At 37.0% G+C, this 21,157-nt stretch overlaps 1 protein-coding gene across 12 annotated transcripts; it reads left to right on the top strand.

Annotated features, from left to right (window-relative positions):
- Positions 1-1,188: 1,188 nt before the first annotated feature.
- Positions 1,189-21,135, top strand: LOC306873446 (glycerol kinase-like). 12 transcript variants are annotated; one of them, XM_079422739.1, is made up of 21 exons: positions 1,189-1,377; positions 2,636-2,709; positions 3,287-3,393; positions 3,480-3,557; positions 12,053-12,132; positions 12,336-12,611; positions 13,038-13,147; positions 14,336-14,402; positions 14,701-14,718; positions 15,417-15,452; positions 15,658-15,725; positions 15,855-15,897; positions 15,997-16,077; positions 16,284-16,362; positions 16,445-16,541; positions 16,738-16,822; positions 17,201-17,321; positions 17,450-17,593; positions 18,256-18,342; positions 19,013-19,099; positions 19,642-21,135. In XM_079422739.1, the coding sequence occupies exons 1-21, from the start codon at positions 1,285-1,287 to the stop codon at positions 19,653-19,655; spliced, it is 1,845 nt and encodes a 614-aa protein (XP_079278865.1). In that variant the 5' UTR covers positions 1,189-1,284; the 3' UTR covers positions 19,656-21,135. The 12 variants fall into 12 exon arrangements, 8 of the variants coding, with proteins under 8 accessions (XP_079278865.1, XP_079278868.1, XP_079278870.1 ...); XM_079422742.1 differs by having other exon boundaries at positions 1,191-1,377; positions 12,474-12,611; XR_013784494.1 differs by having other exon boundaries at positions 1,199-1,377; positions 12,474-12,611; positions 17,201-17,343; positions 19,642-21,001.
- Positions 21,136-21,157: the final 22 nt, after the last annotated feature.

Genomic DNA, 21,157 nt, shown 5'->3' with positions numbered 1-21,157 from the left:
CGCAAGTTCTGAACTTGCAACCGTAGTTGCTTTTGGGAAACTCAACCCAGTTATGTATGAAGTCTGAAGTCTCTGCTGAACAAAAGTGGGCGTTTCTAAATTTGTGGGTGTTTACAAGCTGGTGGATGTTTCCAAATTATGCATTGAAAATGTGCCCCTTACCAACCTAGGGGTTGCGCTGAACTGTTTTGGGTGAAAAAATTATGAGTGTGAAGTTGTTCATTACTATAGCTTCAGTTGATTTTTCTTTCAGAATCATTGTTTCAAATTATTATTAATAATAAATTCATTCTGATTTAATGTTGCACCAATTAAACTACAACATTATCTTATTTTCAACATTAAAATAAAATAAAAAATGATACATCACTTAGAATCATGTGCAAATGGTAATGTATAAAACGTTTTGTTACTAATCACAAAACCATAATCCCCATCATAATATCACATTATATCATAATCTGTGCAGTTTTATTACAAACTTTATTACATTTCTCTATAATAAAAAGTTTAAACTCCAAAGTTTAGATTCCAACATGCAAACAGGTAAGGGAGAAAAAGGTGAGAACATTGCGCAGATCGGGGGCATGCTCCACACAGAATTTATTTGAAAGATATTTGCTTTACATGCTCATTTGTAGCTACTATAAGGTATTTTTTAAAATATATTTTATTGCCTTATTTGTCCAAAATTAAAAATTTTCCACTAAAAAACAACAAAACATTTTTAACATCTTGTTGCAACATTTTACAAAAATCAAGATTGAATATATATTTGGTCAAAATCCCATGTTAAAAAGATGAAGTGCAATGCAAGCTATTTAAGACAATATTGGCTCATTAGACGGCAATGCTGACCTAAAATGTAAAATGTTTCCCTCGCTCTTCACTGTTCCCACCTCAAATACATAAAATATTACCCTTTTAGACAGTTTTTGAAGTAAAGAGTAAAGAAAATACTATACAAAACTTATTGAAACAACCAGCTGCTTGCATAAACTTAGCCACCATGTTAAGACTGTCTTAAGAACTAGTTTGACCAACTACCAGTTGCCAAGGGGTAATCAGTCTTACTTTCCAATACATATAAGACCAAATCTACAGTTTCAAGGTGAGGAGTTTGCGTCTATGATTAGAAATGTACCCTCCTACTGCAACGCGGCGTGTGTTTACGTCATCACGTGCGGCGCGCACTCGCAGACGTCATAGCGGGAGTAAAGGGCGGAGCGCAGAGCAGCGTCCAGTCTTTTATATTTCTGGCTGCTGTGGTCACTCACTGATTCAATGAACGGCACAATGGCTGCATCGTCGAACAGGATCATGCTGGGCCCCCTCGTAGCCGCTATCGACCAAGGCACGAGTTCCACACGCTTTCTGGTAAGTCGCATCCCGAGGACTGCCATCGTGTTGTGGTGGTGGAGCCCAAGTGGCTCGCATACAGACAAAGATTGGAGAGTCCTCCGTGCCCTTGCCAACGTGTGCGGGTAACGTAAATATTTCGGAGCCGGTTCAGCTGGACTTCTGTCATGCCAGTTACTCACGTGGATTGAATCTAGTTTCTGAATCTGCTCATTAGCACGATGCCAATCCTTCTAACGTCATCATGAGTTAATCTCCGAATCTGTCAAATTCATCTAATACCGGTCATCTTCGTTTTAACGTTACCCAGTTAAGTTACACAATGTTTGGATTTGAGCAGCATTACGAAGTTCAAATGTTTGCTTAAAATACACTTTAATTCTCACAATAATGACAGCAGTAATCATGGTGTTTTTATTTTAACGTCCGAGCTTTTTAAATGACGGTTTCTCCATGAAGTCTATAAGAGACTGTCTGGGGTGGAACGTGTTCTGATTCCATTCGAGTCTTGTGCGGATTTCTGCTCGTCTAAAAAAGTTATAATTCTGCATTTCACAAATTAAACAAGAAAGAAATACTAGGCAAGAACAACTTTTTTTTTTTTTTTTTTTGCAATATGATCAGACTCTACAGTGAAGTTATTTCCATATTCTAGTATTTAGCATCAGATTCAAGCCTTAAGCTTTTTTTTTTTTTTTTTTTGTAAAATGATTTAAAAAGTAGTGGAGATCTGTTAGAACTCATTGTGTTCCTTAAATTTTCTTTAAAAATTGCCTGCAGAATCCCTGCTTGTGGTGTCACTGTTGGCTCTTGTGGGCTGTAAGTGTTAGATCTGACAAGGCAATTCTATATCTTTTCTTGGTGTGTCCAATTGGACAATGTTTGTGTTTAAAGAGAGTGTGCTTGTAATTCCAGGACATGACGGAGAATTGTTAAAATGTGGCCAGAATTGTTACTCAACAGAAAAGCTTCGAATGAGGTCAAACACTGATTAATGCCTTTGTAATTAATTGCTGTAAATTCCCGTTTTCAACATCACTGACAAATCATTGCAATACCATGCTGAATTGCAGCAGAGTAACATAAGTCAGAGAAACACAACTCTGGTGTTTCTTTCTGAAACATTGAGTTTTTATACCTGTGATTTGTGTCTTTCTAATACTGAATGTTGAACTGGGGCAGATTTGACTCCTATATTATCAAAAATGGACTCTCATATTATCAAAAACGTAAACGTTTTTAATAACTTAATAGTTCTTTGTTCTTTTAATTGTAGGTTTTCAATGCAAAAACAGCAGAGCTTCTCAGTCACCATCAGGTTGAGATTAAACAGAGCTTTCCTAAAGAGGGGTGAGTATTGTGTCCTTTGTGTTGACACACACTGGTTCAATGGGGCAGTGGATTATGCAATATAGTAAGAGTACAATTTGTGATTCAAATCATAAGTTCACTATTGGTTCATACTGTTATTCTGGGTGAGCTGAATGGGATTTCTTCCATTCACTTTGATAGCAAAGACGTCAGCTGTGTTATGCCCAGTGTGCTATATTTAAGAATCAGGCAAATTTCATGTGGCTGGTTGGAGTGAGAACCAGGGTTAATTTTAGTATCATTGAGATCCTATTATAGTTTTTAAGTTGATATTTTCTGTTTTCATTTTAGTTTTATAGTTGTAGTCATTTTCTGTGTTTTTGTCACATTTCTTAGTGTTTTTTAATGTCTATAGTTTTTTTTTTTATTAAATTTTATTTCAGTTTTAGTTATTTTAGTAGAACAAGTATGAATGAAACTAAATGAAAATAATTAAATTGTATAAATATTGTATAAAGTTTTTGTATTTTCACTTAAAGTTTATTTCAAATAACAAAATTGTTTGTGGTTTTAGTTAACTATAATAACCTGTTAAAAATGATTTGTCTTCCCTTAGCTGGATGGAGGAAGATCCAAAAGAGATTCTTCAGTCCGTGTATGAGTGCATGGACCGAACCTGTGAGAAACTGACCCAGCTCAACATTGACATCTCGAACATAAAAGGTAACAAGGCAACTTATTTTCCCAAATGCCTGCTATTACGTGCTCATGGTTTATTTTTATTTCTTCACGTTTTAATCTGTCTACAGCTATTGGTGTGACCAATCAGAGGGAAACCACCATTGTTTGGGACAAGGAAACAGGAGAACCACTTTATAATGCTATAGGTAAATATTATTACCATCATATTATACACTCACCGGCCACTTTATTAGGTACACCTGTTCAATCAGCCAATCACATGGTAGCAACTCAATGCGTTTAGGCATCTAGATGTGGTGAAGACGACTTGCTGAAGTTCAAACCGAGCATCAGAATGGGAAAGAAAGGGTATTTAAGTGACTTTGAACGTGGAATGGTTGTTGGTGCCAGACGGGCTGGTCTTACAGAGAATGGTCTGAAAAAGAGAAAATATCCAGTGAGTGGCAGTTACACGAAAATGTTACTTACAAATTACAAATGTAACGAAAATGCCTTATTGATGTCAGAGGAGACTGGTCAGACTGGTTAGAGATGATAGACAAGGCAACAGTAACTCAAATAACCACTCGTTACAACCAAGGTATACAGAATATCATCTCTTAACGCACAACACGTCGAACCCTGAAGCAGATGGGCTACAGCAGCAGAAGACCACACCGGGTGCTGCTCCTGTCAGCTAAGAACAGGAAACGGAGGCTACAATTCGCACAGGCTCACCAAAATTGGACAATAGAAGATTGAAAAAATGTTGTCTGGCCTGATGAGTCTCGATTTTTGCAACATTCAGATGGTAGGGGTCAGAATTTGGCATCAAGAACATGAAAGCATGGATCCATCTTCCAGCCATATTCTGATGGCTACTTCCAGCAGGATAATGCACCGTGTCACAAAGCTCAAATCATCTCAGACTGGTTTCTTGAACATGACAATGAGTTCACTTTACTCAAATGGCCTCCACAGTCACCAGATCTCAATCCAATAGAGCACCTTTGGGATGTGGTGGAACGAGAGATTCGCATCATGGATGTGCAGCCGACAAATCTGCAGCAACTGCGTGATGCTATCATGTCAATATGCACCAAAATCTCTGAGGAATGTTTCCAACACCTTGTTGAATCTATGCCACGAAGAACTAAGGCAGTTCTAAAGGCAAAAGGGGGTCCAACCCGGTACTAGCAAGGGGTACCTAATAAAGTGGCCGGTGAGTGTATATGCCCAGGGGTGGACTGGCCATCTGGAGCACTGGGAGTTTTTCCGGCGGGCTGCTGAACAATGTAGACAATGTGAATGATAGTAAATTTACACATTCTTTGTTGACCCAGGCAAATGGCCTGCACGGCCCACTTGAGTCAAAATGATTAATCTATTTAGCGTGCTCAGGCCCAGTGCAGCAGTGTAACCGTGCTCGTCAATGACAAAATGATTGAAATGGCCAATAAAAATCAAAGAAGGTTGGATTGAAGTTGTTCATATAAGCCGAGCAGGAATTCGTGCACAACGCTGTTCAACACTTGAAGAATGTTCAGCTGCTTATGTCTTATTTCTCAGTGTTACTTGTTATATATAATTGTCACATGATGTAATTCCTCATTGTGTGAAATGAGTAGGGCTGTAGTACTCGGACTCTGTTTTTCAATTGTCTCGGACTTGTCTTGGACTCGTTGGTATTTGGACTCGGACTTGGTCATTGGACTCGCCAAATATTCTAGTTGGTCTCGACCGAGTTTTTTCTCTTTCAAAACAAAACCATTAATCTGGCTCGCTTGTTCGTAAAATGGGTAATGTAATTGGTTTAATTCCACCTAGAACGGGCATTGCCATGGTCGCCTGGTAAATGCACAGTATGCATCATATGCCTGGCTCCGAGTGTGTGCTGTGCGGAGGCATAAATAATTTTTATTTTGGCCACAGACACAATGTTGGTGAGTTGCATAATACAGTTTGGTTTTACAAAGTTCAGAACAGTTTTCCACTTTGCCACAGTCCATTTTAAATAAGCCTTGGCCCAGAGAAAACACCTGCGCTTCTGGATCATGTTTACATATGGCTTCTTTTTTGACATATAGAGTTTTAGCCGGCAACGGCGAATGGCACGGTGGATTGTTCACGACAATGTTTTCTGGAAGTACTCCTGAGCCCATGTTGAGATTTCCATTACAGTAGCATTCCTGTATGTGATGCAGTGCCGTCTAAGGGTCCAAAGATCACGGGCATCCAGTATGGTTTTCCGACCTTGACCCTTACGCACAGAGATTGTTCCAGATTTTCTGAATCTTTGGATGATATTATGCACTGTAGATGATGATAACTTCAAACTCTTTGCAATTTTTCTCTGAGAAACTCCTTTCTGATATTGCTCCACTATTTTTCGCCGCAGCATTGGGGGAATTGGTGATCCTCTTGCCATCTTGACTTCTGAGAGACACTGCCACTCTGAGAGGCTTTTCATACCCAATCATGTTGCCAATTGACTTAAGTTGCAAATTGGTCCTCCAGCTGTTCCTTATATGTACATTTAACTTTTCTGGCCTCTTATTGCAACCTGTCCCAACTTTTTTGGAATGTGTAGCTCTCATGAAATCCAAAATGAGCCAATATTTGACATGACATTTCAAAATGTCTCACTTTCAACATTTGATATGTTATCTATATTCTATTGTGAATAAAATACAAGTTTGAGATTTGTAAATTTTTGCATTCCTTTTTTATTCGTAATTTGTACAGTGTCCCAACTTTTTTGGAATCGGGTTTGTAAATAGCTTCTAAATGCCCGTGCGCATTTTACTTTCACTTTCATTTCCAGTCAAGTGCTTATCTATAACTTACAACGACAAATTTTCTGCTATAAACATGGGACTTTTGTTAACAAAACAAATAAAAATACACTATTACCATGCTTTAAGCCTAATATAAAATAACAAACTTACAAAATGTTTAAATGTAAACCCCCCCCCAAATCAGCAAAAGCTGTGGAACCAAATGAATAAGAAACAGAAAGAATAAGAGAAAAACGAATAAAGCCTGGAGGCACGGAATAAACCTTGATGTAAAATAAAATAAATAAATTACACAAAAAGTAACGATAAGCAAACACTGTGACTATGGCTGGGTGATTTTTCAGATTTTATCGATTTTCGAATTTAATGTTTTGCCGCAATTATATTTTTTATAAATCGAGGAATTGTGATTTTTTTTTTTTTTTTTTTTTGAATAGAAATATTAACCAATGCTAGAATTAGACACTTTGACAATAACAGTAAAGAGAAAAGAACGATCCAACCGCATGTCGGTGCACATGCTTAACTGCTCACGTGTGATGCTCTCTAGGTGCCATTCACACAGAATGTGCTTTTGTGTTGACAAAGAAGTGACGCGAGCAGTGGAATAGGAAAAAATGCAAGAAGATGGGAGTCAAACATCTTTTAATAACTAGAGCGCCGCATTTTTAGAATGCCGTTTCATGCACGAGACGCGAGCGCAACAGTCAATCGCGCCCATGTTTACATAGAAAAAAAACAATGGAAAAGCATCGTAATCGAATAAAAAAACCTGTGAAGAACTACTACTGTATGTCTGATATTTCATGTTTGCATCAGGGTGACAGGCTGAAAACTGCTGTTCATTGTTTTACAGAGCCTTTATACTTAATAAAGGCTTTATTTTAGGTGTTATACCTTCAGTCATTTTGTATTTGAATTACTTGAGAATTTAAGCATTTTTTCTTGTATTATTTCTGAACATATATGCATAAGAAAAGTTTGTACAAGATGTAGTTGTAGTTCATGCATCTTTTCTGCAATTTAGTGATTTGTTTAGCATTTACATCATGATGACAGCTTCATGTGTGGTGCACTTGGAATAGAATTCTTTAACTAGAGGTTTAATAAAGAAAGAGTTGCTTGATGTTAATCATGTTGTAGTTATATTTTCAAGTTGACTAGTTAAAATCGAGAATTGGTCAAATGTTCTGAGAAAATCAAGATTTTATTTTTTTGCTATATCGCCCAGCAATAGAAACGAATATTTAAAAAAAAAAACTTTTAATTTTTCAATCTGAACACCTGTAACACTGTTTATATGCCCCATCCCCGGGGGATATATATATATAATATATATATATATATATATATATATATATATATATATATATATATATATATATATATAGGTGCTATATGATATATAGGCCTAAGGCAATCAGCAAACAAATGCATGCGTGGCCACACACAGAGCTGAAGGTGTTTATATGCTACACAGCCTTGCTTGGGAAGGTTATATTGTACTATGGTTTCTTTAGGATGGAGGTCTCGAAACTTGGTCCTGGAGGGCTGGTGTCCTGCAGAGTTCAGCTCCAACCCTTATCAAACACACTCCCTGCAGGACACAGGCCTTCTAGATCTGTTGAATCCATCTTACACTGTCGTCGGATAAACTCTAACGATTTGTGATGATTTGTGCTACCCTGTCAGATTTTGCTACCTCCCATTAAAACAGATGGTTGCAGAATTCATTGCCATTGCGACTAGAGTTCACAGCTGAGCGTGGGAAGGCATTTCACTCGCTGGATGCGTCAGCATCACATTTGCATAGTCTGTGCTACTTGAATTCCTGATTGGTTGACAGCAAATTGCAAATATTAAATGGAACAATAAAATAATGTTATTAACTGGTTAATGGCCATTTAAAATTTTAGATTCTGTTCGGAACGATAAAATTAGATTTTGCTTCTGTTTCCAGTTCTGTTCCAGTCAAAATGTCATTCAGTACAGAGCTCTGCAAGAGATACCCAGAATTTATGCTGTAGGGATGGTCATTAATTGAAACTCAAATGTAAATATTCTAATATATTGAGATACTGATTAGATACTGTAAGCTCTAATCATCAAAATTAAAACAAAAAAACTTTTGAAATGTTTTACTTTACATGAATCTAAAATATATGTGAAAGTTTCATTTTTTTAAATGAACTTTTTCACGATATTCTAATTTTTTTGAGATGTACCTGTACTCACCCTTACATCATTTCAAACCCATGTGGCTAAGGTTTTTTTCATAAAATATAAAAACAATTTTTACACTGTTCCACAGGAGATAAGCACCATAAGCAAGCATCAATTCTCAAGAAAAGCACCATAAAGACAGTCCACATGACTTCTGCACTATATTCATATAGTCTTTTTGTTACATGGGCTGATATTATGGTGTAATTCAACTTTAGCGACGCTGTATAGAAAAGACCCGAGTGAAAATTCTTCTGTTTGCCATGTACATCAGAAAAGAATAGGCAAATTTTAAAGTATGTCAGTCATTCATGTTAATAAGTACAAAGAGTTTTTATTTCAAAGTGGTGTTAAAATGCTCTGCGCATAATGAGCTGGTGTGTTGGGGATCAGGTGTGATGGGCCGCTCTGTGCCAGAAAGTCCAGGGAAACTTTTTAGTCCAAGTCCACCCTTGTATATGACTGTTTAGTATACGAGTAATCTTCCGCTTTATAGTCCTGGGGTGTATTCCAGAAAGCACGGTTAACTTACCTTCAGCTAAACCCTGAACTTTGGGTTGATTAACCCCAAACCTTGCTTACTCGAGGTATGTGGTTCCAAAAACGCATCCGGGAGTAAGTTCATTCAACACAGAGTATGTTCCTGGTTAAGACTCAAGACGTTCTCAACAGAGCGATGAATCGACGAGTCACTATGGAAACGGACGTTAAGAAAAAGCGCACCATGCTGTTTCTTTCTTCTTCTTTTGTTCAATGGTTGTTTAGATGCTTGGTGCATATCGCCACCTAATTGATGGTTGTGTAATCATTTTTTTCCCGTTTAATCTTTAATCCTTGAGAATATGACTTATATTTTTAGTTTGATGCTAATTATATATCAAGTCATATCAGATATGTATTTTTATTATAGAAACACATTATAGAAAATGCCAATCCATGTGTGAGATGATAATATAAAGTGTAATAAGTCAAGTCACCTTTATTTATATAGCGCTTTTAACAATGTAAATTGTCAAAGCAACTGCACGATATCAAAAAAGGAAAATAGTGTGTCAATAATGTAAAATGAAAAGATAAAAAAAAAAGATTTTCAGTTAAAGGCATTTCATTATTGAATTCAGTGATGTCATCATCCAGCTCAGTTCAGTTTAAATAGTGTCTTTGCAATCAGGTCGACGATATCGCTGGAAATGAAGTGTCAACTAAGCAAACCAGAGGCAACAGCGGCAAGGAACCAAAACTCCATCGGTGACAGAATGGAGAAAAAAACCTTTGCAGAAACCAGGCTCAGTCGGGGGGCCAGTTCTTCTCTGGCCAAACGAACCAGCAGTTTGTTCCAACTGCAGCAAATTCAGATTGTAAGGGCTCAACTGGTTTCAGTGTTCTTTCCCGATGGCTGTCTAAGTGGCGGGGTCCTCACTGGGGATCTGTCTCTGGTGCTCATCTCGGTGTCCTGGTCTCCGCTGATGTTCAGGGCTGTAGAGGTCGTCTCTGGGTGCTGAGCCACCATCTGGTCTGGATACGGACCGGATCGGGTGGTTACGGTGACTGGGGATATGTCCCCGGGGCTCATCCAGGTGTCCGGCCTCCGCCGACGATCAGGGCCACATACGTCACCTCCCGGTGCCGATCCACCATCTGACACGGACTGAGAAACAGAATAGAAACAGACAAATATTAGTGTAGATGCCATTCTTATGATGTTACGAGTACATCATGTGTTATGGGGAGTGTTCCCGGTTCCGGTTGATCTAATTAATGCAGCCTAACAATCCTTTAATGAATTTGAATAATAGAAGCGTATTAGTGTTGTGTAAGCCAGGTTAAAGAAATGTGTCTTTAATCTAGATTTAAACTGAGAGCGTGTGTCTGCCTCCCGAACAGTGTTAGGAAGATTGTTCCAGAGTTTGGGCGCTAAATAGAAAAAGGATCTGCCGCCCGCAGTCGATTTTGATATTCTAGGTATTATCAAACGGCCAGAGTTTTGAGAACGCAGCAGACATGGAGGACTATAATGTGATAAGAGCTCGCTCAAGTACTGAGGAGCTAAGCCATTCAGGGCTTTATAAGTAATTAACAAGATTTTAAAATCTATCCGATGTTTGATGGGGGAGCCAATGCAGTGTTGACAGAACCGGGCTAATATGGTCATACTTCCTGGTTCTAGTAAGGACTCTAGCTGCTGCATTTTGGATCAGCTGTAGTTTGTTGATCAAGCGTGCAGAACAACCACTCAATAAAGCATTACAATAGTCTAACCTTGAGGCTTGAGATTAATTAGTTTTTCTGCATTTGACGTTGAGAGCATAGGTCGCAATGTAGATATGTTTTTGAGATGGAAAAACGCAGTTTTACAGACGCTAGAAACATAGCTTTCAAATGAAAGATTGCTATCAAACAGCACACTTAGGTTCCTAACTGATGACGAAGAATTGACAGAGCAGCCGTCAAGTGTTAGATAGTGTTCTAGGTTATTACATGTGGTGTTTTAGGTCTGATAATTAACACCTCTGATTTTTCAGAATTTAGCATATATATATATTTTTTTTAGTGGTGTGAAAACCCCTTCCTGATTTTTTTTTTTTTGCATGTTTGTCACACTTTAATGTTTCAGATCATCAATTATAACGCAAGTAAACACAACATGCAGCTTTTGAATGAAGTTTTTTATTATGAAGGGAAAACAAAATCCAAACCCTCGTGGCCCTGTGTGAAAGTGCTTGCCCCTGAACCTAATAACTGGTTGGGCCACCCTTAGCGGCAACAACTGCAATCAATCATTTGCGATAACTTGCAATGAGTCTGTTACAGCACTGTGGAGGAATTTTGGCCCACTCATCTTGGCAGAATTGTTGTAATTCAGCCACATTGGATGGTTTGAGAGCATGAACCGCCTTTATGAGGTCATGCCACAGCATCTCAATCGGATTCAGGTCAGGACTTTGTCTAGGCCACTCCAAAGTCGTCTTTTTGTCTTTCTTCAGCCATTCAGAGGTGGATTTACTGGTGTGTTTTGGATCATTGTCCTGCTGCAGAACCAAAGTTCACTTCAGCTTGAGGTCACGAACAGATGGCCGGACATTGTCCTTCAGGATTTTTTGGTAGACAGCTGAATTCATGGTTCCATTTATCACAGCAAGTCTTCCAGGTCCTGAAGCAGCAAAACAGCCCCACTTTTTCACACAGGGCCATGTGGGTTTGGATTTTGTTTTCCCTTCATTAAAAAAACCCTTCATTTAAAAACTGCATGTTGTTTACGTGTGTTATCTTTGATTAATATTTAAATTAAATAATTAAATTTTTTAAAGAAAAAAATCAGGAAGGGGACCAACACCCTTTCACACCACTGTAAGGCTATATTATATAATCTAATATTATATAATGTTGTGTGCTATCTGTCAGGCCCACTGAAGACTGGTCAGTATGTCACGCATACACTGATAGCACTGAAGTGAACTAACCCTGGAACATAACCTGCTCCGGAGCAGTTATCTTCAGAAAGCAAGTTACTATGGTTACTTACTTACCCCGAAAGTAACCTCCGATTTTGGAACCTGAAAGCTGAGGTTATCCGCTCGCTTATCCTCAAACTTACCCGGGTATGTCACATAACCTGCTTTCTGGAATACACCCCAGAATTAAATAACCAAGTATTTCCTGATTTGTTTCTATGTGTTTAGTTTGGCTTGATCTGCGGACCCAGTCAACAGTAGAAAGACTCATCAACAAAACTCCAGGCAGAAACAAAAACCATCTTAAGGTGAGAGTGCCCGTGTGTCCTTGTAAATAAGACTGAAATGATCTTTGAACATTTGCATCCACAATCCATTATTATGTTAAACAGTTTTCAATATGTCAGATAGGAAATCTTTTTTTTTATGTCCCCAGGAAATGAAAATTTTAGTTTTAGCTGAAGTCTGGCTATTTTAGCTCTGTCCCACCCTGATTTCTTGTTTCAAACAGAAATATATCAAAACATTGGAGGAAAAATTGCACTTATCAAGCCACTTCAAACTATACTCAGGTTATGTTTTATTTCTGTTATTGTACACAAAGTTAGCAAAACTGAATAAATATTTGTACTTCTCTTGCTTCATACAGCACAAGACTGGCCTACCCATCAGCACATACTTCAGCGCTGTGAAGTTACGCTGGCTGATGGATAATGTTGAAAAGGTCCATGAAGCTGTGCTCTCTCACAGGGCCATGTTTGGAACAGTGGACTCCTGGCTTATCTGGGTAAGAGCAGTGGCAGTGAGGTTTCTCTTCTGCATCTCTATAGTGTGTGTATGTTTTTTTTAATGGTAAAATAAGAAATCAGTGCATGGCTTAGGAGCAATGGTTTTTAGACTGCTTTAAGTAAACTCAAGCATTTGGTCTTGTATTGAATTCAGATGCTGTAATCCAGTGGTTCTTAACCACATTTCTGAATACATTTTGCATGTCCTCTTAATCAAGCATACCTGATTCAGGTCATCAGCTCATTAGTAAAAACTCTTAAAAGTCCTGAAATGGAAGTGTTAGACAAAGAAGACATTAGAAATGTGCAGTGTTGAGGGGGCTCCAGGAACATTGTTGGGAACCACTGCTCTAATAAATATGAAGTGAACATGATGTAAGTATTTTAACTTGTTTAAATAATCTGTGATAACCCCTGACTTTCAGTGCCTGACGGGAGGGAAGAAGGGAGGTGTTCATTGCACAGATGTAACCAATGCCAGCCGGACAATGCTCTTCAACATTCACACAATGGACTGGGATCCAGAGCTCTGCAAGTCCGTACAAATTTGCATACATACAGTTTTATATAAATACTTCTTGCTTAAAGCTTATTTGCATTTGCATATGCAAATGTAAAAAAGAATGTTGGATACTCCATCCAAAAAAATAAAATTCTATCATCATTTACTCACCCTCATGCCGTCCTAGATGTAAATGACTTTTTTCTTCTATATGATTACAGTTGATGAATCAGTGTGTTCTGAAACAAACCTATAGGTATGTGTGAGAGGAAAAATTATACTTTTTTTAAAAAAAACGTTTTAAAATCGTTTTTTGGTTTCTGACCAGCTGTCACACTTGGGTTCGCTTGGCATAAATGTCAGCACGTTTGTGAAGCGTGACGTCCGCATGTTGTGAAATTCCACTGAAAAGTAATGGCTTTCGTGTCACTTCTCACAACAGCTTAAAAACACATTTGTCACACTTCACAATGCTCTCCTGAACCTGTGTATGACAGTTGGCTGGAAGCAATTAAAAACGTTTAAAATATGCTATTTTTGTTACACGCACCTTTGAGTCAGAAGATTTTTGTTCATAGAATTAGGTCATATGGATTACCATCATGTTTGTTTTGTGTGGTTTATGAAGCGTAAACTTTGAGGGTTCAATTCACTTGTTTGGGTTCATCTGAAGAATTCATACATTTGGAATGACATGATTAATTTATGAGAGGATTTTCATTTTGGTTTTGGAGTATCCCTTTAAGACTGGGATACACTACTTGACTTTTAAAATCTGCACTACACATTACACACTTGACAATTTGTGAATGATTACAGAGAGAAACTGACCATCATGCACTGAATGACAGACTATCACACACTACCAGATTTTCAAGTTATTTCAAACACAACAAACTCGCTCAGAAACATGCACCTCATTGCTAGGAGATACCTGACAAATTAAAACAATATTATTCTAAAATCGGCCCAAATCATAATTTTGTTAGACATCCTCTGATGCTAAAAATCAGAGTCTGTGGCCATCATACACTGTGTGATTTTATTTATTCTTTTATCTTCCTCCTCTGTATAAAATCTGTCAGCTTTGCCTAAAATATGCAGACTGGTGACCAAACTGCAAAAAGGGGCAATAATCTGGGCAAGAGTTGTGTAGTGTATTCCAGCCTTTACTGTTTTTAAAGATTTATTCATAACGTATATTTCTTGCATATATAACAGATATTTTGATATACCAATGGAAATTCTGCCAAAAGTGAGAAGTTCTTCAGAGATTTATGGTTTAATGGTAAGTGTTTGACCCCAAAGAGAGAATTTCTTTCTGTACTTCTGTTACCTAATGCATTGGTAGAATTCTGTTGTGATAAATTGACGAGAGAAATGACCTTTGCTCCAGAGCAGTGTCTGTCAAACAGTAACTGTTTATTCTTAACTGTACATAAACAATCCGCAACTCCATTAACACCTTTCCATCCAAAGTTGAATTTAGCTGTAAAGCAGTCATTTAACCCTTTGGAGATTTTAGTGTGTCCCTCTTTATCATGATTATATTTTGTGTCCTATGATCTCTTTGGGCTGACTGATAGAAAATCAGCTCTAATCTGGTGAGTATCTCTAGCTGTCATGTCTGGGAAAACTTTGCTGTCATGTTGTCATCACAGAAGTTGGTGCATTTCCAATATGGAGCAAACATGCTTTTCATAGTTTTGTTGTAAGTGCATTTTATATATTCCTTAAGAGTTATTTATATATATATATATATTCCTTAATAAGAGTTAAGGTCTTATTGGAAATGTACCGGATGGTGATCTTGTCATTGTTGTGTTTTGGCTTGACGCCCAATGCACTGTCTGTCCTTCCCAACAGCTCTTGGAGTATAGGAACTTTCTCATTTCGTGCTCTGGCTATGGTCCTCTTCTTTATTAATTTTCTTCTTCTTTATTCATTCACTATGGCTGAAGCCATACCATCTTGAGTTGCAGTGATGAAAAGTTGTACTTTTTAATTTTTGTTTTAAGTTTTCACAGTTTTTAACATGCTTCGAGTCACTGATTCTTCTTTTTTGTTGAGTATGTTTAGAGCAGATACTTGCAGCACACAGCAGTAGCTGATTTGCCAAAGATGCTCATGTCCACTAAAGTATTAGAATTGATAATTATTAATCTGACTCAAATGTTTGAGTTCTGGCTTTAAGCAGGGGGCTGTATAATGCATGTTAATTTTTACATTCATTTGTGTATTATTAAATTCTTCCCCTAATGTTTTACTTTTTAATAGTCTTTTTTTTTTTTTTTTCTTACAGAAATCTGGCCCTTTAACTGGTGTCCCCATATCAGGGGTAAGATTATTAGATTATTTTTTAGAAAGATTACATTGTCTTTCTGTCTTGCTCCCTAAATTGTGTGTGTAAATATAATTATTTTGAGTTGGACAATTAAATCAAAATGCATATACAGTACAGTGTCTTCAGATCTTCAAATATAATACAGAAATTCACAAATATTTTCTGATGTCCTTTAAAGTGACTTTACATCTGTTTACAGTGTCTTGGTGACCAGTCTGCTGCACTGGTGGGACAGATGTGTTTCAAGGACGGACAAGCCAAAAATACGTATGATTTTGTTTTCTTAATCTGTCTTCTCAGTTCCTTATAACCTAATTTATCAACATGCAAAAATTGTGATTTTGTACATTTGATCACAATGTGCAACTTATTGAAGTTTTTTTTTTTTATTTACAGTTATGGGACTGGTTGTTTCCTGCTTAAAAACGTAGGAACAAAGGTATTCAACATTTCATAAAGCTTCACAAATACTTTTTTCTGTTTTTTTTTTTTTGTTTTTTTTTAAATCTACAATGGATTTTTTTAAAATATCTTGAAGCCTGTAATGTCGGACCATGGACTCCTGACAACGGTCGCATATAAACTAGGGCGTGACAAGCCGGCCTGCTATGCACTAGAGGTAATGTTGAATCTTGACATTGTTTATTACATTATTATGTTCCTGGCAGATTATTTCTTACCAAAGCAATGCACATGTTTTGTTTATGTGGCAGCTATTTCATTCCACTCTCAAAAACACGAAAAGCCTATTAATTTTACATAATTGCTTTGTGATTTAGAGTACCCAATACTTTACTCTTGCTCAACTGGAGTTTTTCTTTCTAGGGTTCAGTTGCCATTGCAGGGGCAGTTGTACGTTGGCTAAAGGATAATCTCGGAATTATCCAAACCTCTACAGAACTAGGTGTGTTTGTGTAAAGGTTATATTTATACCCTAATGCAATAGCATTTAACCCAGTTTTGGAATATTTCACTTTTCACCCCAGAGAAACTAGCTGCTGACGTTGGCACATCGTATGGCTGTTATTTTGTCCCTGCATTCTCTGGATTATATGCGCCATACTGGGAACCAAGCGCTAGAGGGTTAGTGACTGATACATCCATTTGAAAGATAATTTTCAGTTGATGTAAGCAATGCAGAAACACTAAAGCCTGAGGAGAATGAGCATTGCATTAAAATCCTATTGTGAATTTCTTAGTGAGTTTATTATTTGAAGCCCAGTTGTTATTACATGTGAAATGTACAACATTGAACCTCTTGTTTTTTTGCTTACAACAGAATCATCTGTGGTCTAACACAGTTCACCAATAGGAGTCATTTGGCTTTCGCAGCACTTGAAGCTGTCTGCTTCCAGACACGAGAGGTATCCCTTCATGAATTGGCCTCTGCATGATTATATGTTCTTATTACATGGCTCTCTAAAATAATTGATTCTGAATATTAACTGTTGTCAAAGGACTTTTGTGTTCTATGCAAATTAATGAATCATTTAAATTTAAATCTTTTTGTTTTATAAATAGATGTGTAATATGCAGGCTAATATACAGTTAGCTATCCAATTAATTTCCTTATCACCCTGTTGAGGTAATTTTTTATTTCAGGGTCAGTTTGCTGTATATAATTATGCCTTACTTATTTTTACAGTCTTAAGGATAGAGTATGTCACAAATAAATTAATGACTATTAAAAAAAAAAAAAAAAACTTTTTTAGGATTCTAAAGGATGCTCAAATTTGTTTCAGATTCTGGATGCAATGAACCAGGATAGTGGTATTCCTCTGTCCCAGCTCCAGGTTGATGGAGGCATGACATCCAATCGGTTACTGATGCAGCTGCAGGCCGACATACTGTGTATCCCAGTCGGTAAGATGCACATTTTCATCTTGTAAGTCTTTATATGAGGATGTATATAAAAAAACACTGGTGTAAATTGATTTTTACTGGTGTTTGCAGATGGGCAGATATGTGATCTCATTTGTATTTATTTACAGTAAAGCCATCCATGCCTGAAACCACAGCTCTGGGTGCTGCCATGGCAGCAGGAGCAGCTGAGGGGGTCAGTGTGTGGAGCCTAAACCCAGAAGATCTCACTGAGGTCACTTCAGAGAAATTTGAACCTCAGATCAACCCAGAGGGTAATGGAATCTAAAGTGCACCACACACCAATTCATAACTAATGTAAATTGTATGAACCGTATGTATTTTTTGTTGCATGCCACTTGTTGAGATGATTAAATTTGCAACATGGTTCAGTGTAATACTGAAAAAATTCTTGCAGGCCATAACATTGTGTTCATGATTAAAGGGTTAGTTCAGCCAAAACTTCTGTCATTAATTACTCACCCTCATGTCATTCCAAACCTGTAAGACCTTCGTTTATCTTCGGAACACAAATTGAGATATGTTAAAATCAGAGAGCTCTCTGACCGTCTCATAGACAACAAGGATACTACCACGATCAAGGCACAGAAACGTAGTAAGGACATCGGTAAAATAGTCCATGTGACATCAGGGGTTCAACCGTAATTTTACAAAGCAGCAAGAATACTTTTTGTGCTCAAAGAAAACAATAATATAATTTATTTAACAATTCTTCTCCCCAAGGTACCGTCTTCTGCCATTTTGGAGAGCACCCCAGAATGTAAATCAATGTAATCTGCGTTGTTTACGTTCAGTAGATAGTTTTGTTTTGTGCTCACCAAGGTTTGGATTTTAATCAAGCAAAACCTGCTAAGTGTGAACACACCCTAAATAAAGTTGCAGATGAAACTTGTTTTTTTTGTTCTCCTCTGCGCAGAGAGTGAACTGCGATATGCTCGCTGGAAGAAAGCTGTTCAGAGGGCTATGAACTGGGAAACCACAGAACCAGTCAACAATGGAAATGGTGTGTTTATTTATTTATTTTTATTTATTTATTTTTATTTTTTTGGATTGAACTCCATTAACCAATCAATCCACTAATCAGAGAAACACCTTATACAAATAATAAAAACAGAAAATGATTACATTTAATTATATGTTCTTATTTTATATTTAAATAGAGCTATATATATATATTTAACATAATTAAATTTAAATTTGTTAAAAAAAAATCAGGCATGGGGTTTTTTTTTTTTTTTTTTTTTTAAATCTGAACCTTTTTGTTCATGTTTGCTCCATTTCCAAAAAAAACAAACAAACGGGAAAAAAACAATTTCAACCAGGCCCACTAAAGTAATCAAAGATTGATGTAGGTTTGTAGTAATCAATAACCAGAGCTCTTGACCCAGAATGTCCAAAGTCAGGGGGAATGGATGTTTTGCAAGTTTTTTTGTTTTGTTTTTTTTTGTTTTTTTTAGAGAGGTACAAAGTCCTGTTTCTGTTTCTTGTTTTCTGCAAAGTTATTAATTATCTTGTTCAGGTAGAACTAAACTCTAAAGTAAATTAAATCTCCAGGAGAAGAAAATGTTTTTTTTTGGTTTGACAAAATCAGTAGTTACTTAATTGTCCCACTTGTTTTCTCTTTCTTTCCACTGTCTTGCGTGACATGGACCTGTGTTCTGGACAACCAGCAGAGGAGACTAGTATCTTCAGTAGTGTTCCCTTGGGCTTTTACATTCTGGGTAGCATGTTTATGTTAATTGGAGCAAAGTACATTGCAGGTCAGTGTGAGAGCGAGTGAATGAGAGATGACAAAAGAGACAGATGCATGTTTTGTATGTGTCATTTAAGTCCATTGGCCTGAGAGAGAGTGGTGAACATGAGTGTATAACAACCACTCATTAGTTTTCTTGTAGTAGTGTGAATGAATGGCGTAGAATAGCATTTGATGGGAGTCTGTAAGGAGGAAATTATGGAACAGGTCCCGTTCATGTGTGATGGGATTTACTCGAAAAACAAAAATCCACAGTTCCCAATTTTTGATCAATTGGAGAGTGCAAATGTAAACATATGGCTTGGTTAGGTGAAATTGGTGGGGGGAAAAAAGGTACCTGTTCTAAGAATCTCCCTGTCTGTCCCAAACTTGCTTTTGTTGTCACTTCTATTCAGTGTTGGTTTTCCCTTCTTCCTCTCCTCTTCTCTTCTCATCCAGTGTCACACTATCTCAAACATTTGTGTGCTTGCTGAAAACATCTCTGCTCATCAGTTGAGCAAACATGTAAGTTTTTGCTGTTTTAACATTCCTTTTTTCTTCTCACTATAGCAGGGCAGAAGTAGACTTGAACCTTGAACCTGCATTTCAGAAGATGAAGTCATTAGAAGGTCCATGGCTTACCCCTTCACAATCAAGATGTGCTGTAATGGCCTTGGCAAAAGACATTCCAACTGAAAGAGTTGTTAATGCTTTCTGCATAAATGGTACCTCAAAATGATAAATTAAGACCTTTCTGGCCACGTAGCAGGAAGTTTTATTGACCATATCTGGTATGATGAAATCATTATTTCTCATGTCCCCATTACTGCAGTTTCCCCACACTATTCTTTAGAAGCAGCTCCTTTAACGCTGAAGCTGCTGTGGCTTGGTGTTTCTGGTATTTTTCATGTACGGTACATTCTAATGGAATTGTCAATGATAGTAAGCAACTCTTGGCTGTGCAAATCAGTCATTTTCTATATTTTCTAATGGCACTAACAGTCACAGACATAAACAGATGTGTGTCTGTGCATGCTATTAGTACAATTTAGTTACTTCTCAAACCTATTCAGGAGCGTTTTAGTGCACTTTATAATGTATTATGTGTAACAGCAAGGGAACTGTACAATCTCATGTACATAATGTTGTGATGTTTTTCCTCTTTTACAATTTCATATGCCTGTTGGAAACGTTTGCCATTTTGTTGACAAAAATACTGTGTGTAGAAATCAAGTTAACATGTCCAAAACACTGTGGCCCTGCTGATAGAAGTTGCACTACTGCATAGTTTCTCATTTAAGAGACCATTAAACAGGATGTCACGAGCTGTATTGAGTCAACATCAGAACAATTACTGACGAGGTCTGCGTACCTATATTTGAACACATACTGTTTTATCAATTGTAGAGCACTGTTTTGTCTTATATTTGGTCAAGTCACTGTAATTTAATCTCTGAAATTGTGCATGTAAATTGCATTACTGTGCAGCTCAAGGGAGCGATTATGTTAAAATATGAAATTAATTTGACCTAAGTATTTCCATTCAGTTCCAGCAACTGGTTTAAATATCTAACCTGAACTTGAAAGGAAATAGTTGACACCTGATTTTTCTATCGTACTTGAAATGTAATGAAATATCACAAGTTCCATGACAATGAAGAATTTATGAACATGTAAACATAACAGATGAGTTTTATTATTTGCTAAATTTAATAATACAGTTGCCAATTTAGTGATTTTCTTTAATGCATAAGTTTGCATTTTAAAAAGCCAATCTGTTTTGTGAGAAGCACTTGTATAATGTTACTCTGAATGGTACTTCCTTAATTTGTCTTTGATTTGCATCCACAAATACTTGAAATGCAAAATTAATGTTTAAAAACTTGATTTACAGAAAGTAGCCAGTATTAAACTTAAGTAATTAAACTTGTTGAACGTGTTATGCTTGCTTACACAAGTTACAGCTGGGATGTAAAAGTTAGTGAGTCATGCTGTGATGTTCATTACCACATCATCATGTATTTCAGTTCTTTCCCCAGGATTTCAAGTAAATTTTCATCAGTGAGTTTTCTGTTTCTTCACTTCT

This window comes from Barbus barbus (assembly GCF_936440315.1).
Source record: "Barbus barbus genome assembly, chromosome: 8".
Lineage (NCBI taxonomy): Eukaryota > Metazoa > Chordata > Actinopteri > Cypriniformes > Cyprinidae > Barbus > Barbus barbus.
This window is presented reverse-complemented; position numbering and strand designations above follow the sequence as displayed.